Raw genomic sequence first — 17,964 nt, 5'->3', positions numbered from 1 at the left:
GCTGAGAATAAAAACATAAGAAAGCTAAGTTATATGTAAAAGTTGCTAAACAAGTCATGAGAACATTTTGGAAAGAATACAGAAGATAAACATACCTGAAGGTGGGAAAAATATTCTGAAGGCTATTTGAAGAAAAAAAAAAAAAAGCTTAGAAATGAGGAAAGAGTACTGTAAAAGGAATTTGAGATGATAAATGTCATACAAAACTTTAAGATAAAGACATTCTGGAGTATTCTGGTCTGGTTGGCCAAGTAGATAGTGTACTCACTCTTCAACCAACAAGCTGTAGGTTCACATCCTGCTGTGGACATGGATGTTTGCGAACATTTAAAATGGGAGATGAAATAAGCAGTGCAAGAGCAGTGGTAGAAAAACATCCAGGGTGAATGTAATTATAAGCATTTTAGTACTGAAGTTAGAAAAAAAAAAAAAAAAAAAAAAAAAAAAAATCAGAAACCTGAAATGTGGAAAGTCACCTGGAATAGATCATATTCAATCAGAAATGCTAAAATATGAAGATATTAAATTTTACAGTAGTCACACTGTATAACTTATAAAACCTGATCAGAGGGTCACACTACTGGAGTAGGTACTAGAGAATAGGTACTATGCTATAATTTCCATGGTGTGAATGGAAGATACTTTGATATAAAATGAGGTATAAGATATGGGTGCATACTTTCTCCAATGTTATTCATCATATACACAGATCACATCATGAAGGAACGTGGCATTATGTTAAGCCGAACTCTATGCAGATGATTGTCATACTCCACTACAAATCTGGTATAAGTCTTTATTGGCTAACCAAATGTAATTTTAATTTTTTTTTATGTTTAAATTTAAAAGATTATTTTAATTAAATATATAACATTTTTACATTTATGAAATTATAAGATATAAAATCATTTCCATTTAATAAAATATGATTTTATTAAATAAATGATTTTATCTTATATTTTATTATTATTATTATTACGCAACACCTTCAAGGAGTCCAAAGACTCATCGAGAGAGGACACCTATTCTACAACTCTCCATTTCCATCACTTAATCAACCAACTACAGCAAACTGCCACTACCATCATCATCACCTACACCGTCATCTACCACCCACCACTACCACCACTAGTATTTTTTGTCTGTAAATTGTATGTCTTCAAGGTCAATTTTTCTGTATGCAATTTTTTTTTATTAAAATAAGATTTTAAGTTTAGACATAAAAAATTAAAATTACGTGGGTGGTCTGAAAAGTTCTTGGCCTCAACCATAAATGCCAACATTATTGGCAAGATTTTTTTTTCTAAGTTGGTACATCTGTCATAAGCATCGATGTGAAATCGATGCTTATGACAACTGTAAAAAAAAAAAAACACTCTATCAAGTGTTTTTTTTTTTATACAGCTGTCAGAAGCTAAAGTGTTGTCTGTATCCCTTGAAAAATGGATAAAATTGAGTATCATGTGGTTATAAAATTCTTTGTAAAAGAAGGTTTAACACCAAAAGAAATTCATTTGAAGTTCATAAAAGTTTATGGGCACTTTTCTCCTTTGTTTTAAACAATTAAGAAATGGGCTGCCGAGTATAAATGCACCCGTACCAGCCTTGAAGATGATTCATGTGAAGGATGTACAAGAAGTATAACACCACCAGAAATCATCGATCAGTGCACAATATGGTACTGGATGACCGGCAAGTCAAAGTGAGTAAAATTGCTGAGCCTATAGGCATTTCAAAAGAACATGTAGGATATATTTTGCATGAAGAATTGCAAATGAAAAAGTTTTGCACAAGATGGGTGCTGTGCAGATCAAAAACGCACTCACATGAAAATCTCTGAACAGTGCTTGGAGTGTTTTAACAAAAATAAAACTGATTTTGTGCATCGATTTATTACTATGGATGAGACTTAGATTCACCATTACACACCAGAATCCAAACAGCAGTCAAAATAGTGGACAGAAGCCGGTTGTTCAGCACCAAAGAAGACAAGGTCAAGGCATTGGTGGAATGCTAAAGGCATTTTGTTTATTAATTACCTTGAAAAGGGCAAAACAATAACTGGGGAATATTATTCCAATCTTTTAACCAGATTAGATGAAAAAATTCATGAGAAAAGACCCGGTTTGCAGAAGAAAAAAAATCATCTTTCATCAGGACAATGCATCTGCCCACAAAGGTGTTTTGGCAAGGGGAAAATTAAGGGATCTGCACTATGAATTGTTGGAACATCCACCCTATTCCCCAGATTTGGCTCGCTCTGACTTCTCTCTCTTTCCAAAACTAAAACTCTTCCTCGCTGGTTAGTGATGTTCTTCAAATGAAGAGGTGATTGCAGCTGTAGAGGGGTATTTTTCAGATCTTATTGAGAACCACTACAGGGATGGGATAATGGCACTGGAGCATCGCTGAAATAAATGTATTAGTCTTAAGGGAGATTAAGTTGAAAAATAAAAAAAAAAATGAAATTATAATTTTTTTTTTTTCATTGTGAGGCCAAGAACTTTTCAGACCATCCACGTACATGTGTTAGCCCAAGTTGTTTAAAGCCATGGTGAAGAAGGGTGTGAGGAATAGATTTGTTACATGGACAGTGGTTGGTAGGTGGAACACATTTAATGATTTCAAGTTTCAATATGATAGACATGTTGCTGGTTAAGTGGGCCTTTCACAATCAGTCTATTGACTACATGGAAGTTACCATAATATAATAAATAATAAAATACAATTTGAAGGCAAAGAAATGTGGAAATCTGAAGCTGCAATACTAATTATTAAGGACAGAAAAGAAGATAGAGATGTTATTGTATAATAATAATACACAGTAACATAAAAACAAAAATGTTTATGCCATTATCATACCATATTTATCATTTTCAAGTACAGAGATATCAATATCAGTAATTCCACCAGTCAAATTATTAGAAATACAAAGTCAGTGGAAAGTTTCTAATTTTAGGACTAACTTTAGCTTCTTAGCTATTGGTACAATTTTTTATGAGGATTGCACAGTAGATATTGAAATAAGTAATGGAATATAGAAAATTGTAATGGTAGGGAACCAGCTGAATAAATTTATAAGAAATATAAAAGAAATTAATCAAAACAGTAAACTAGCACTGTTAAAGATTGTGTTTAAACTTATTTTAATTTATGGATCAGAATTTTTAGCCAGTGATAAAACAACTGATCAATACTTGAGATCACAGATATGTGAGGGATCTGAGAACAATTAGAGTGAGTGGATAGAATTATATTAAGAAAGATATTAGACAGCATCTTGACAGTAGCATTCCAGCATGTGTGAGCAGTACTAATCTGAGGTGGTATGGTTATTTAAACAGAATAGGAAAGGATAAACTTATGTTTGACTAGGATGGCAGGAAAATGCGTTAGAGGAAAAAAACCATTATGTAGTTAACAGTGCATTAGAAGGCCAAAATGTAAGATTTGACCATATTCTAGACCTAACATATCAATGTGGAAGACAACTGCCGATACAAGCTAATAATGTAAACTTAATTATGTTGTACCATTATAGTATCTTGTATGCAAGTTCAATATATATATATACATAAATTGAACTTGCCTATGCATTTTTATTCAGCAACTGTCAGTATTTTTTGTCAGTAATGGATATGTTGATTTAATTAAAAAAAAAAAAACTATATACATCAGCTGAATGCCATTTGAATTACCAAACTGACAAAGGTACAAACAGTAATAGAAGGTAAGTTTCCTAAAAAAAAAAAAAAAAAAGGGGGGGAGCGACCATCAATGAGATGAAAGGATGGTGTGTGTGTGTGTGTAGTGACTGATCTTCAGAGTTGAAGCTTTCAGAAAAGCATACAACAGGACTACATAGTGGGGACTGGTGTGGCACAAATCATCAAGCATCTGAGTCACCATACATCATCAATGAACAGATGATGACAAACGCACTTAAAAATGGAAGTCACATGACTTCACTTTTTATGAAGTAATATCATTTAACTGTCTTCTATCACATCTTTATATTACCCATATCCAAGCAAAGCCTTAATTCACAGTTTTTAATGTAAAAAATAATTGATTTTTAAACTGAACAATGAATTTTTATAATGACTGTGAAAATATGATAATTTTTCCATCGGTTGTTCAGTTTATATTATTATTATACAAACACCTCCTGGAGTCAAGACTCATCAAGGGAGGTTATAGTAAGGTGCATTCTAACAGAGATAATGTTTATCACACCTCATCTTAAATTGATTCAATGTTTCCGCACTCGCCATCTCATTTAGCAATAAATTCCACTTACAACCACTCTCCATGCAAAAAAGTCATGCCGCAGTCTCTTACGCACCACACCTTTATACAACTTCCAAGAATGACCTATTGTCTCTATCCCCTTCCCTCCTTCAATCCTTTGAAAAATATCCTCAGTATCTATTTGACAAGCACCCCACAGCAATTTATGTCTCAATCATATTGCCCCTCTTCCGCCTATTGACTAGCATCTGTAATCCACATTCTCTCTTATCTCTACTTGTCAGAATTCTTCTTAGTATACTGGCATTTCTTTGTTTTTATTATTTTTGCAAATGTCCCTTGAACTTCAATTCCTTATCCACCAATATCCCAGTATCACACGCTTCCTCCACCTCCTGTAATACAATGTCTCCAATATGATACACAGCTCTACTTTTTTTGAGATCCAAAGTGCAACTAGCTTTGTACTTTGGATCTCAAAGTGCAAAGCTAGTTTAAGATCCAAAGCTTTTTTTGAGATCCAAAGTGCTTACATTTACTGTGTTAAACTGACATCATCCCCCACTTCTCTGCCCACAAAGCCACTTTATTCAAATCTCTCTAAAGCACCAGTACATCTTCTCATTCCAAATAACTTTTCCTAGCTTAGTATCATCTACAAACAGCTGAATATCATCTTGCAGACCACTCACAATATCATTAACAAACAAATCGAACAGCAGTGGTGCTAGAACAGAACCCTGTGGGACTCCACTGGTAACTCTCCTCCTGAGAGACGCGGCACCTCTATACACAACCGTTTGATATTAATTAGAAAGCCAGTCTGCTATGCAATCAACCAACTGATTTTCCAATCCTATCTGCTTAACTTATATACCAGTTTATCATGTGGTAGCCTGTCAAATGCCTTTGTAAAATCCAGAAGTATCACTGTATATGAATCACTCCTATCCAAGATGGTGGTAGTCACCTTATAAAATGTAAGCAAATTTGTAAAACAAGACCTTCCTTTAACAAACCTATGCTGACCTCTATACAGAATTTTTTCTTTGTCCACCCATTCTTGTATTCTATTCCTAACCAATCTCTCCAAGATCTTAACAACCACTACAGAAATGTAAACTGGTCTGTAATTTAAAATATCTGTTTTGCTTCCACCTTTATGCAATGGAACAATCTTGCTCTCTTTCCACTCATTAGGAATTGTTGAGGACACTAGACTTCCATTAAAGAACAGAGTTAATGGTTGTGCCGGTTCCTTAGTGCATTCTTTCATAACATGTGGTGAAATTCCATCTAGTCCAATAGCCTTATTCACATCATAAATGTTACTTTATAAGACTGCAAAAATGGCATTATTCAAAAGTAATCTAATCCAATAGTATCCCCAATATATTTATTGAAATTAACATAGCAGTAATAAACTGAACAAAGTTCATCATTTCTGAATGTAGTCCCTCTCATTTAGAATACACTACATGCTACAGAGTGATCTTGAGTTGGCTGAATGAAAATCATCTCTCACTTAAAGACAATCACAAATATCCAAGCCCATAGAGTTTTAAACCACAGCCTATTAGCTGGAGCACAGATTCTAACCATTCAGCCAACCAGGTAATATGCACTGACTATTGTCATTCTTCTTTCCTGATAATGTCTGATAGACTTCATGAATCCCAAAAACATTCAAGCATTACTTTTCATCTGAAGATTGCAATTTAAACTTTTACTTGAAAAAATATAATACATACATTTCTATGCCTTTCCAAACTGGACCATTTGCTCTGCAGCTCATAGCAGTGGATTTAAGGCTTGATGCTAGAGAACAGGCCACAAAAATACCATTTTCCCTATTGATACTGATTCAATTCAAAAGCCAAAAGAGAAATGTATAAACAATTTTGCCTGTGTTTGCAAGTTTTCAAGAAGAACTCTTGTGCAAGCATAGGGAAGTGAAGTGGATGAAACATGGCACAACCATGCCTAATCTGCACTTCGTCACTTCACTGATAATGCACCAGCCTGCTGAGGGGAATAAAGTGCAAAACATTTTATATATATACATATTCTCATCAGTCACTGATTTTTTTTTGGAATGAGCCATTGACGCAAAACATTGTTGCTGTAGTGTTTTGTCTTTAATGTATACATTCAACCAACAAAAATCAAATACTGCATGATGTACTTAGAGCAAACCACATTTATCCACATGGGTAATTCAAGCAAGGTTAATGGATAACTGATTAATCAATGTCAATATATATTAACTGATCATCATTAAATAATATATTTAATTACATGGTTAACTAAATAATCAATGTTTGTGAAATTAATAATCTTAAATAACAAATAAATAAAACAATTGTGGCCATCTCCCTATGCCAAAAAATTTACTTGATCTGCCAAATACTATCATTTCCAAACAATAACACAAAAATGACTTTCATAGGTCTGCTATAAAAGATATTGTAATGGTACTTTTGTTTACACAAACTAGGAAATAGTGATTTTAAGTACAGCAACCAAGTCACTTGCTATTTTACTCCATAACGTCATTTCATACAAGACAGCCTAAGACACTACATTTTATAGGGCCCTGGAATTTGTATTATAAACTTTGAAAAACATACCTAAACATGTATATCAAAAATAGGGTTTTTTTAAATTGGAATTCTTCCAATAAAATTTGAAGAGCTGGCAGGTATGTGTTCTATAGATGAATTGGCTGGTTAGCCATGTATGGCCATTTTTGTCTGACTCATGCAGTTAAGCATATTTCATCCAGAGATCTTTGGATCAACAATCACCTCAATGCACAGCATAGCCACCATAAAAGATATGCACCTGCTTATCTGCTTAGTGTTTTCAATAAAACTCTTTGAGTAAAAGTTTTATTTTACTCAAATTTTGTGATGGTAGCTCTGCTGTGGAATTTGAGGAAACATAGTTTTTGCAAAACTGTGTACATTAATTCGCTTTCCATAATCAATATTTATATTATTATAAATGTAACATTTAGTTGCATATTTCTTTAGTATTTACAGAATGCCATGCTTGCAGATATTTAATGAGGGTGCTCAATTTCTAATTTATATAAAAAAAAAAAAATAATTAAATACCAACCCGTTCAAGTTACATTCCAAATGTTTACAAACAGGGCTTTCTGAATTATTTTCACTATTTTTTTTTTCTCGTGACAGGTTTATTTTAATGTTATATATGCAACAAAAAGCTGTGTGAAGTAGCAATTAATACAATAGATAGAATGAAAGACAAAACAGATCTGATCTGTTATTAACATACCACTGTTTATTATAACAATCAATAAGTCTATTAGTACTGTCTTCAACAAGAATTAACCTCAATTTTGGATCTAAATTAACCGCTTTAGAAGTTAATATAAACTGCATAAAATAACTTCTACATTTAAATTTGGTTGCAAGAATTAACCATATGCTCACATTAAGATACGCCGCTCAATGAATGAAACAGTTTACTAATCATACTCACGTTCTAGGCAAATGCAGTGGCGGTGCTCCTTTCCTTTGAAAAACTCCGTCAACAAAAACACCATTTTTACCGTTACACACCATATAAAAGTGAGGGCGTTCAAAATAGATCTCTAAATGTCTCCTAGAGATAAAACCGGAGTGTCCCATATTGACATCTACCTCTCCGTGACTACTATTACGTCCAATTGTGATCCGATTTTGCCTGATCATATACTCAAACTCCCTTCCTTCTAGCCGTGCTATGGCGGCCCTCTTCGGCTCCGGACTCCATGCGACTTTAGACGGACTAGGAGGAGCAGATTTAAGAGCTAAAAGAGCCCACGCATCATTATCAGATGCATTGTGTAGAGATGACATATCTAAACCTCGTAACATATAAGTGTGAACACTATTTATTAACGAAACCAACAGCAGACACAACACTCACGACTTCCAACACGACCGTAATACTCCCAGACACACACCGTTAGAGTTACTGTTGACACTACCCACAATTCCACCTACAGAGATCATATGTGCACACTAGCACTGTGACGGCAGCCTTGAAAAACTCAACAGTTAAATAGTATAATTTATTATTATTCCATTTTTAATGGTAAGTTTCATGTTTGAATATTTAAGATTTCTATCAGTTACATTTTTAACTATTTTACTTTACATATCTTAATATTTACATATATTAATTTACATTTCTAGTTTTTGGAGTAGCTAAGACTGATTCACGAACTATGGAAGCTTGTCATAGCTCTATTAAAAATATGAAAAGCAGAAGTCATCACAATTTCAATGCCGAAAATTCGCGTTAATTTTTAGGTAAGAATACAATGTATATGATTCTGTATTCAATATTATTTTCATATTTTGTAAAAAATAGATATTCAGTACAAATTTTTGCATGACTTCTCTATAAATTTAAAATAAAACAAGTAAAAGTATTAAAAAATATAGAATTTTTTTTAAATTTATGTATCAACATAATTCCTAAATTTTACATAAGAATTCCAGCTGTGACTCCAGAATAGGAAAAAGTTCATGAATTTCTATTAAACTGGTTAACAAAACTGGTTCACAACTAAAGACTGCAAACATTGCATGTCTATTTCCGCAACATATCTACTAAAGACGTCACAATGACATTGCTTTCTTAGAATATAGCTACCAACCCTGCATAAGTAATCACGAAGAACTGTGTTGCCGCTTCAGATACAAATTTAAAGGTTTAAAAAAAAAAAAATAAGGAAAACAAATAGAGCCACAATGATCTTGACAGATGACTCCGAAAGTAACATTTAATTGTTCAAGAATAATTCAGTTCTTCCAATGGAATAATAATATAGCAATAACTGCAAGTTTCAATTTGAGCATGCATCACTGTATATGTTACTTCGAATTTCTAGTCTGTTGTTGTTTATATCATTCGACCTAATGGTTGGTGGGGCGGTAATGTTACTTTGGCATAGAATAATAATAGAATAAGGTGGTTTCAAATTGTCTTCATTGCACATATAAGTATTTTCATCTGTAGATATATGTATTCTCGGTACCAGTTTGCCTTCTTTGACAGACCAAAAAAAAAAAAAAAAAAAAAAAAAAAAAACGAGTTTTTGGAAGAAATCCTCACCACCATATGAGGTCGGCTAACTCATCTTTGAATGAAAAGACCTAATCAAAGTTCTTCGTGTCATAGAAGGCAATCGAACTCAGATGTTTCCAGCCAAAAGACTCTGCCGAAAGAAACTGAGCTAAGACGCTCTTGTCGGTAGCAGCCATTATCTTTCTGTCGTTAATTCGTGCAAAACAACAGTGACTCCATTTGTATGAAATCTTTTGCCTACTCCATTCACCAATTATCTACAATGAGAAGGTAAAAAAGGAACAGGAGAGAGAGAGAGAGAGAGAGAGAGAGAGAGAGAGAGAGAGAGAGAGAGAGAGAGAGAGAGAGAGAGAGAGAGAGAGAGAGAGAGAGAGAGAGAGAGAGAGAGAGAGAGAGAGAGAGAGAGAGATTCTGTACATAGAACCGAAGTGCATCCTCTAGGAACTCAATAAATGGCAATAGCAATATTTATATTTTAATATAAAATTATATGAATTAAATAATCGTAGGGAATTAATATGGAAATATATTACAACATACATACATACATACATCTTCAAGGCCCACCCTTCCTAACGGTGGGGGAAACAGCTGCAAGAGGAACTTCCAATGGTCACGATCCTCTGCCACCAAGCTCAGGTGTTCTGGTGGGATTCCCAAACGTTCCACCCAAGGTTTTGAATATAATCTATCCAGCGAGTCCTTGGCCTTCCACGTGGCCTCCCACCCTCTGGCTTCGCAAAGAGGGCCTGCTGAGGGAGCCTCTCTTGTGGCAGTCTGACCAGGTGTCCGTACCAACGTAACTGTGATCTCTCAACATGGAGATGCAGCGGTTGAGTATTGAAGGTTTCCCGAATTGCAGAGCTTCTGACTCTGTCGAGTCTTGTGAGCCCCGCAACCCCCTCGAAGGAACCTCATTTCAGCTGCTTGGATTCGTGTCCGCATTCTTTCGGTCATTACCCAACTCTCATGACCATAGGTGAGGATGGGGACATAGACTGTATTGAAGACAGTCAGCTTTGCCTTCTGGCTTAACTCCTGCTTCAATACTACCGAACGGCCAATCTCCCGCAATATTGAGCTTGCTAAGCTAATTCGAGTATCTAGCTCTACGTCCCATTTTCCATCTTTCGCGAATATGGACCCAAGGTATTTAAACTTCTCCACCTGACTCATTGGGACTCCACTTACATGTAGAGTGCACTGGAATGGTTGACTTGAGATCACAAATGTTTCAGTTTTGGCCACACTGATCTTCATTCCGGCGTCTGCACAAACAGCTACAAACCTATCCAGGGTCCGCTGGAGGTCATCATCTGTGGAAGAGCTAAGCAGAACTATGTCATCTGTAGAAAGCAGACGTCCAATGCTACATCTTCCAATTCTGACACACTCACTGCCTTGGCTGTGCCTATCACGCCAGTCCATAAATATTATGAAAAGGAGGGGTGACAGAACACACCCTTGGTGGAGGCCAATGGAGACTGTGAAAGGTTCAGACTGTGCTGTTAACCCTGACACAAAACTCTGGGCATTCGTACAGGGACTTGATGGCAGCTAATAGTTGGCCATCCACTTCATACTCCTGTACTACTTGCCAAAGCTTATCCCGAGGAACCTGGTCATATGCCTTCTCCAAGTCCACAAAACATGTGTAGACATTCTTGGCATATTCCCAAAATTTCTCAAAGACTTGCCTAAAAGTGAAGATTTGGTCACTTGTGTTTCTACCAGGACGAAAGCCACATACATTGTTCTTCCTGGAACTTTGACTCAACTCTGCTCCTGCACCGTCTTTCCAAGCACTTAACATACACTTTCCCAGGCAGGCTGGGCAGAGAGATGCCACAATAGTTACTGCAATCCTTCTGGTCTCCCTTCTTAAAGACTGGTATTATTATGCCTGTCTGCCATTGCTTTGCTGCTTGCCCAGATATCCAAGCAGCCTCACACACTCGAGTCAGCCAGAGAACACCGTCTCGATTTAAGGCTTTTAGCATTTCGGGCCGAATTTCATCATCGCCAGCAGCCTTTCCCGGTTTTAGCGATTTTATTGCTAAATGGACCTCTTTGGTGTGAGACTAGTCATTGCCCCAATCTGCACCTCTTGGATGTCCACAACTACTGGGCCATGCGGGTTAAGAAGGCTCTCAAAGTATTCCTCCATCTGTCGAGGATATCCTTCTCGGTTGTTAAAAGGGCACAATCAGAGGCCTTAATTGCCGTTGCTGTGCACGATTTCCTCCCTCGAAGGCAGCGGTTGGTCTGCCAGAATACTTTGCATTTGCATAGGATGAGTCTAATCTTTCTCCAAAGGATTCCCGGGCCTTCTGCTTTGCTGTCTTTACTGCTGAGGCAGCAGCTTTTCGTGCCTCAGCATACCGCAAACGCATCTCAGGTGACCTGACCCTAAGCCATGCTAGGTAGGACTCCTTTTTTGCCCGGAGTTTTTTGGACTTCTTGGTTCCACCAAGGTGTCCTTTTCTCACTGCCCGTTGCCACGCCGAGCCGCTTTCTGCCACAGCATGAGAGTGCAGAGGCAGTGACAGTTGTTCTGAACAGCTTCCACTCCTCCTCAATATCTGCAGTATGCTTGAGAAGCTCTTTGAACCTGGAGGAAATGTCATCTGCAAAATTCTTCCTCACAGTCTCATTTTCCAATGTCTCTCATTTCACGCGGTATAGCTGCTTAAGCCTACCAGCGTTGATAGTAGCATCTGGTTTCTGAAGCCGTAGAGTGCACACAACAATGTGGTGGTGGTCAGTTGACAGTTCTGCCCCTCTTCTCACACGAACGTCCAACACCGAGGAAAATAGGTCTGCTGAGACTATAAAGAAGTCACTCAGAGACCTTTGTTCTAGTGTATCCCTGTACCAAGTATACTTATGGACTTCTGGGTGCTGGAAGAAGGTATTCATTATGGACAAGCTGTTAGTATAGCAGAAGTCCAATAATTTCAACCCATTCGCGTTAAAGTCAGGGACGCCGTTTCTCCCAACCACACCCCTCCATGTCTGGTCATCTATTCCAACATGTGCATTGAAGTCACCCATTAGCAGGACTGATTCCATGTCTGCCACTCGGTCAAAAGCAGCATCCACTTCCTCTAGGAAGGCAGAGTATTCTGACTTCAGATTACTCTGCCTTCCTAGAGGAAGTCAGAGTAATCTGAAGCCACCACAGCCAAATCATGGTTTTTCATCTGAAACCTTAACACACATGCCTGTCCCCCCAATGGAATCCACTCAGCAACACAGTCTGACAGCTGGGGGCTTGTGAGTATCCCCACACCTGCCTGAGCAGACATTGTTGGGCTCACACCAGAGTAGTAGAGCTTCCACCCCCTTATCCAGGTAGACAGCTCCAGAGCCTCTCCTCTTGGTCGAAGAAAGCCCGACTAAGCCTAGCCGGTAGCGCTTGGCTTCCTCGACCAGTTAAAACTCCTTCCATGTCAGAGAGAGAGATGTTTCAGTTGCCTAAAGCCATAGTCTGGTGCCGTTGTCGTTGCCATTTCCGTCCTTTTGCAGAACCATTTCTTTGCGCTGCCCCTAAATACCTCCCCAAACGGGTAGTGGGCCCATTGATGGAGTTTTCTCTAGCAGTGTGCTGAGGAGTGGTGTCTATGGGAGACTGTAACATATTTTTCAAACGAGATGACACAGCAAAATAGGAAAGATTCCCCTGGAATACTCTAATAGCATTCGGGGGAAGGAGCAAGAAGAGAAGAAAGAAAGAAGCAAGGGGTGAAAGAGGAGGGTCCAATCTACAGATAATATAACAGATGTATATTTCATGAAGTAAGGCATGGTCCAGCATCAGGTACCTCGGGTTTGCCACGCCTGTACTCACTAAAGTCAGCCCCTGAAGAAAATATTACAAATAAATGAAAAAATCCTTTAATATCTTTTATTCCCTATAGGAAGTGGGTGAGACCGTTTTAGCCTTATCCAACTTTTGGAGACTGAGAGGGAAATTCAATGTCCACCAGCAGCCAATAAAAGTTGGGTGGCCCAAGGCTATCACAAATCGTCATCCGATGAAGAGAAGAGGGCAAGCACCAACATCTTGTGCTCCCTGACTCAGTATATTACTGTCTGAAATAGTGTGGGTTATACGGTCGATTTGATTGAGTTTACAGGATATTCCATACATATTCCCAAAAGGGTTACTGCAGGTTCAACCTCCATTTCGTGTCATTTGCGATGGATGAGATCTTACATGGAGATTAAATTTGCAAATGATAGACATAATACTTTTGCTTCATTGCGAAGGATGTTTTAAATTAGCAGGGGTACAATGAGTTAGTTGTCAAGGCCCTTGCCAGCATCTTATATAAAACAGTATTTCTAAAAAAATATATGTGAGTTGATTTGAATGAGAATATATTAAAAACAATTAGATTTTTCATTATCATCTCCAAGACAAATTGATAGGATTTTTCTCTAAAACCTTTGTTTTTACCTCTACATTATAGAAAAATTGACTGAAGAATTGGTATTAGTATTCGCAATAGTTTCGTTTCTGCAGGCTGGCTTTTTAAAATGTAGGGCTAAAAACACAAGTTTTGGAAAGAAATCTTATTGGTCTGGCTCAGAGATGGCATTACACAATATAATTGTCTTTACTATAAAAGTTTTCTCAATCAAATCAACATACACATTGTAATTCTACATTTTAGAAAAACTGATTGCAAAACCTACATTACGCACAATAGGAATACAAGTTTAGGTTTAGGAACATAATGGTTGTCTGACGTAGTCTTCTCACTAGTAAAATATATAATTTGTCCATAGCTATGAATTCAACCACTGATGATGATGACTAAGAGTGGGTAATAAAAGATAAAGAATTCATTTTAAAAGTTTCAATAGTTAAGTCAGTTTCAGTGAAGCCCTTTTTGATTTGGAAAAACTTGGGTTTCAAACCCATTTACGAGATAAAGTATCTTTATCAGGAATTTTCAAGTCCAGTTTGTTGGTATCATAAGGACACACACACACACACACACACACACACACACAAATTTAGGCTGACCACCTTATCTTGAATGTCAAGGTTAAGATATCCTTCCTATCTTGCCAGATCATGGATTTTAAAGACCTAGAAGTAATGTGGTTTATTGTAATTATCACTACTGTTATATAGAGAAGTTATTTAATATGACAGCAGAAATTGCAACAATTATTACATGTGTAGTGTGCACTGGCATCAATGTGCCTGAAGATCAGGTGCTGTCTGCCCATACCATGAGTTGCCAACCCATTTTGCATGTAAGCAAATTATTTTTACTTGCTAGTTGATGGCTGCAAATCCAAAAGCTGAACGCTCTTTCTAGAGAAGTAATGTTAATAAACTAATAAATTCAATAAAATTAAAAATGAAATAAAATGTAAATAATGTTTGCTCGTGAAGATATTGTCCACAAAAACCAAAAACTTGTTTGCTTACACTTTGGTAAAAGATTAAACAAAAATATAATTCCTTGGAAAGTTTAATTTCCTTTAAAACCGATTGGGAAAAAAAACTTACTAATGTGCGTATAATGTATTAATATGTAAGTAGTTACCATATATATATATATATATATATATATATATATATATATATATATATATATATATATATATATATATATATTTTTTTTTTTTTTTTTTTAAATAGAGATTTAATGACTTTAAACCGAGATAAAATATTAAGTTTTAATGAGAACGATACAACAACTAGTTTCAGCTTTTTACAGCTTTCATCAGGTATCCACTAAAGGTAGAAAATAATAATAAAAATTGAAGTTTCTAAAAAACTGAGAATCACAGGTAAAAAAGCAATACATGATTGACATATAAAAAACGTTGTATTTTTTCAAGTTGTTCTATCCATCGTGCCATTGTTTATTGCGTGCGTGCTTGTAGGCTCTCGTGAACGCCAGTATTGAACAACTGCAGTATGGCTGGCAGGGATGTTGTAACTCAAATTGTTGTTTAAGTGTTCAGGATTAAGGAACATTTCTCTGGATTCCACAATTTTCCTTTTAAACTCATCACTGTAGCGAAAAATGTTTTCGGATCTATCCCAGCAAACGGAGTGACTTTGGAGATCATCATGAGGATTGTTTCAGAAAAGAACATGACTGGATAACGCAGTTGCATGTGATCTTTTATAGGAGATGTCTCTCTTATGTTCCTCTATACGTCGTTCAATAGATTTATTAGTCTATCTAAAATATGGAATATTACAATCGCACCATAATTTATATACACCTGGATATTTTAGGTTGTGATAAATTATGGTGCGATTATAATATTCCTTATGTTGGACAGACTAATAAATCTATTGAACTACGTATAGAGGAACATAAGAGAGACATCTCCTATAAAAGATCACATGCAACTGCGTATATATATATATATATATATATATATATATATATATATAGATTTTTTTTTTTATTGAAAACATAACAGTCTTATGTAGGATTAACCGGTTTTTCTTTCTCTGCAGTCAGGCAGAGAGGTTACATGCTCATACTCTTGTTCAGGTATGTTACATCGAAATATCAGTTATAAGGTGAATTACATTTTTTTTTTAAATAATAGTCATTAACAGTTATTTTGACATGATACTGTATGAGAGCATAAGATCTGACATGAATGTGGAAGAACATAGCAGTTATTATAGGACAATATTATCTATTTACATTTAGAGTGACAGCTGATAATATTCGCACTGTTAAGCACAAAAATCTTTCTTTCCCCTTTCTTTTTTTTTGGGGGGGGGTGATGTCACTTCTATGCTGGAAAGTGGACTATGATGCAGTCGCCCTGCTCAGCCAGGAGTTAATTCCGTGGATTCCAATCTTTGTGGAAAAGATCTAAGGTGTTGTTTTGCCTGTGGTGGTGATGCTCATGTAAGATCTGACTTCTCACCTTTTGTTTGAAGGCTGCAAGGAGTTGGTCAGCTGCTTCTCTCTCTCTCTCTCTCTCTCTCTCTCTCTCTCTCTCTCTCTGTGTGAAGTTGCTGAGCTGTCTGGTCATGTATGTCTGAAGTAGAAGCTGTATATTACCGCTTTAGCAGTGATGAAGAGGTAATTGCAGAATGAATGATTATTTGACTCTGCATGGACGAGTTTGAAATACTCCTCTTCTGTATGAAAACTACCACAGGTGAGAGCTGCCGTTTCCCGAGACAAACTCATTAATTGAGTGTTGACTGGGCATTCCAAGTAGATATGCCGGACTGTTCCTGATCGGTAGCAGAAAGGCAGTTATCTGAGACATCTGAGTTAAATTTTCGTAATATAGTTGGAGTGGGTAATACATTATGCCACATTCTCCACTGAATATCTGCGTCGGGTTTGATGGCTCTTGTGGGATACGGTAGGTCCCATTGAAATGGTGTTTGGTGGGATGATGCAGGATTTTCCAATAAAGTGCTTTGGTTCGATTGTTGTATTAGAGTGCTGTAGATTTTGTTAGATATATGGTAACTACTTACATATATATATATATATATATATATATATATATATATATATATATATATATATATATATATATATATATATATATATATATATATATATATATATATAGAGAGAGAGAGAGAGAGAGAGAGAGAGAGAGAGAGAGAGAGAGAGTTCTACACATATACATATATATAGAGTTCCAACGCTACATCCATTATCATTGTATGATTCCATCTCAGAGAAAGTACACCTTACTGATTGCTCCTATCCCATAGTACTTGAAACTGTAAAGAAGCAAGCAAAGTAGATGTTCATGCTGAGCAAAGATTGAAACATTTCATTCTGGTTAATGAATACCTGACATCGTCACAGGTGACCTCACAGTTTACCATGGTGAAAGCATAACACTATACCAGATGATGCTGCATCTCTCAAGACTATTATTGAAAACAGTATCGTGTTGAACCAGGCAGCTGGACGTTACACAATTTGCAAATAGCTGAAGTCGATGTAACCCTCGTGAACGGTCATTAATTTCCATCCATTTAGTATGGAATTTGTTAAAGGCATTAACAAAAGACATCAAGCATCTTGAATGGCCAAAAAAAAAAAAAAAAAGTAACCGGATTGCGATCCACTCCCTTAATCGTTATTCTGGGGGTTGAACAGAGCTGCAGATGTGCAAAACACTATGGTGTCCATATGGACAGGATATGGTGTCCTAACCTTTGGAAAGTAACTGGAGACAGCCAATATTCATTCTTAGCCAAACACAAGTACTAGCCCAATATTGGTATCCAGAGAAAAAATTGCGCCAGCAAACTGCTGACAACTTCTTGCTCCCGAACCTGACATTAGATATTATTGTCTGATACAGTGCACAAAATGGTTGATTTTTCTTGAGATGCAGGATCAAAAACCAGAGATTACATGAGAAACGCACTTCTTGCACATGATAGAGATAAACTAAGGAATCAGACGATGAACGCACAGAAAACGTTCATGTGATCTGCGACCACAAGCGAAGTGGAATAGTTTTGCAGGCCACCTGGCACTATAAAAGCAAATGTTATTTCCAAAGAGTTCCAGAGACCAATGTCAGATGGTATATTCCAATATTATTTTCAACAAGATTTTATTTTCA

At 36.5% G+C, this 17,964-nt stretch overlaps 1 protein-coding gene across 1 annotated transcript in view; it reads right to left on the bottom strand.

The window, feature by feature from the left end:
• LOC150097325 (forkhead box protein K1-like) overlaps positions 1-8,234 on the bottom strand; it is a 149,381-nt gene extending 141,147 nt beyond the window's left edge. Inside the window, exon 1 of the mRNA XM_090406890.1 lies at positions 7,762-8,234. Coding sequence (XP_090263016.1) covers positions 7,762-8,138 — 377 coding nt within the window. The 5' untranslated portion in view covers positions 8,139-8,234. The remainder of the gene's footprint in view (positions 1-7,761) is intronic.
• Between the last annotated feature and the right edge of the window lie 9,730 nt (positions 8,235-17,964).

This window comes from Typopeltis vanoorti, chromosome 17 (assembly GCF_054136105.1).
Source record: "Typopeltis vanoorti isolate ZY-2024b chromosome 17, IOZ_Tvanoo_1.0, whole genome shotgun sequence".
Lineage (NCBI taxonomy): Eukaryota > Metazoa > Arthropoda > Arachnida > Uropygi > Thelyphonidae > Typopeltis > Typopeltis vanoorti.
This window is presented reverse-complemented; position numbering and strand designations above follow the sequence as displayed.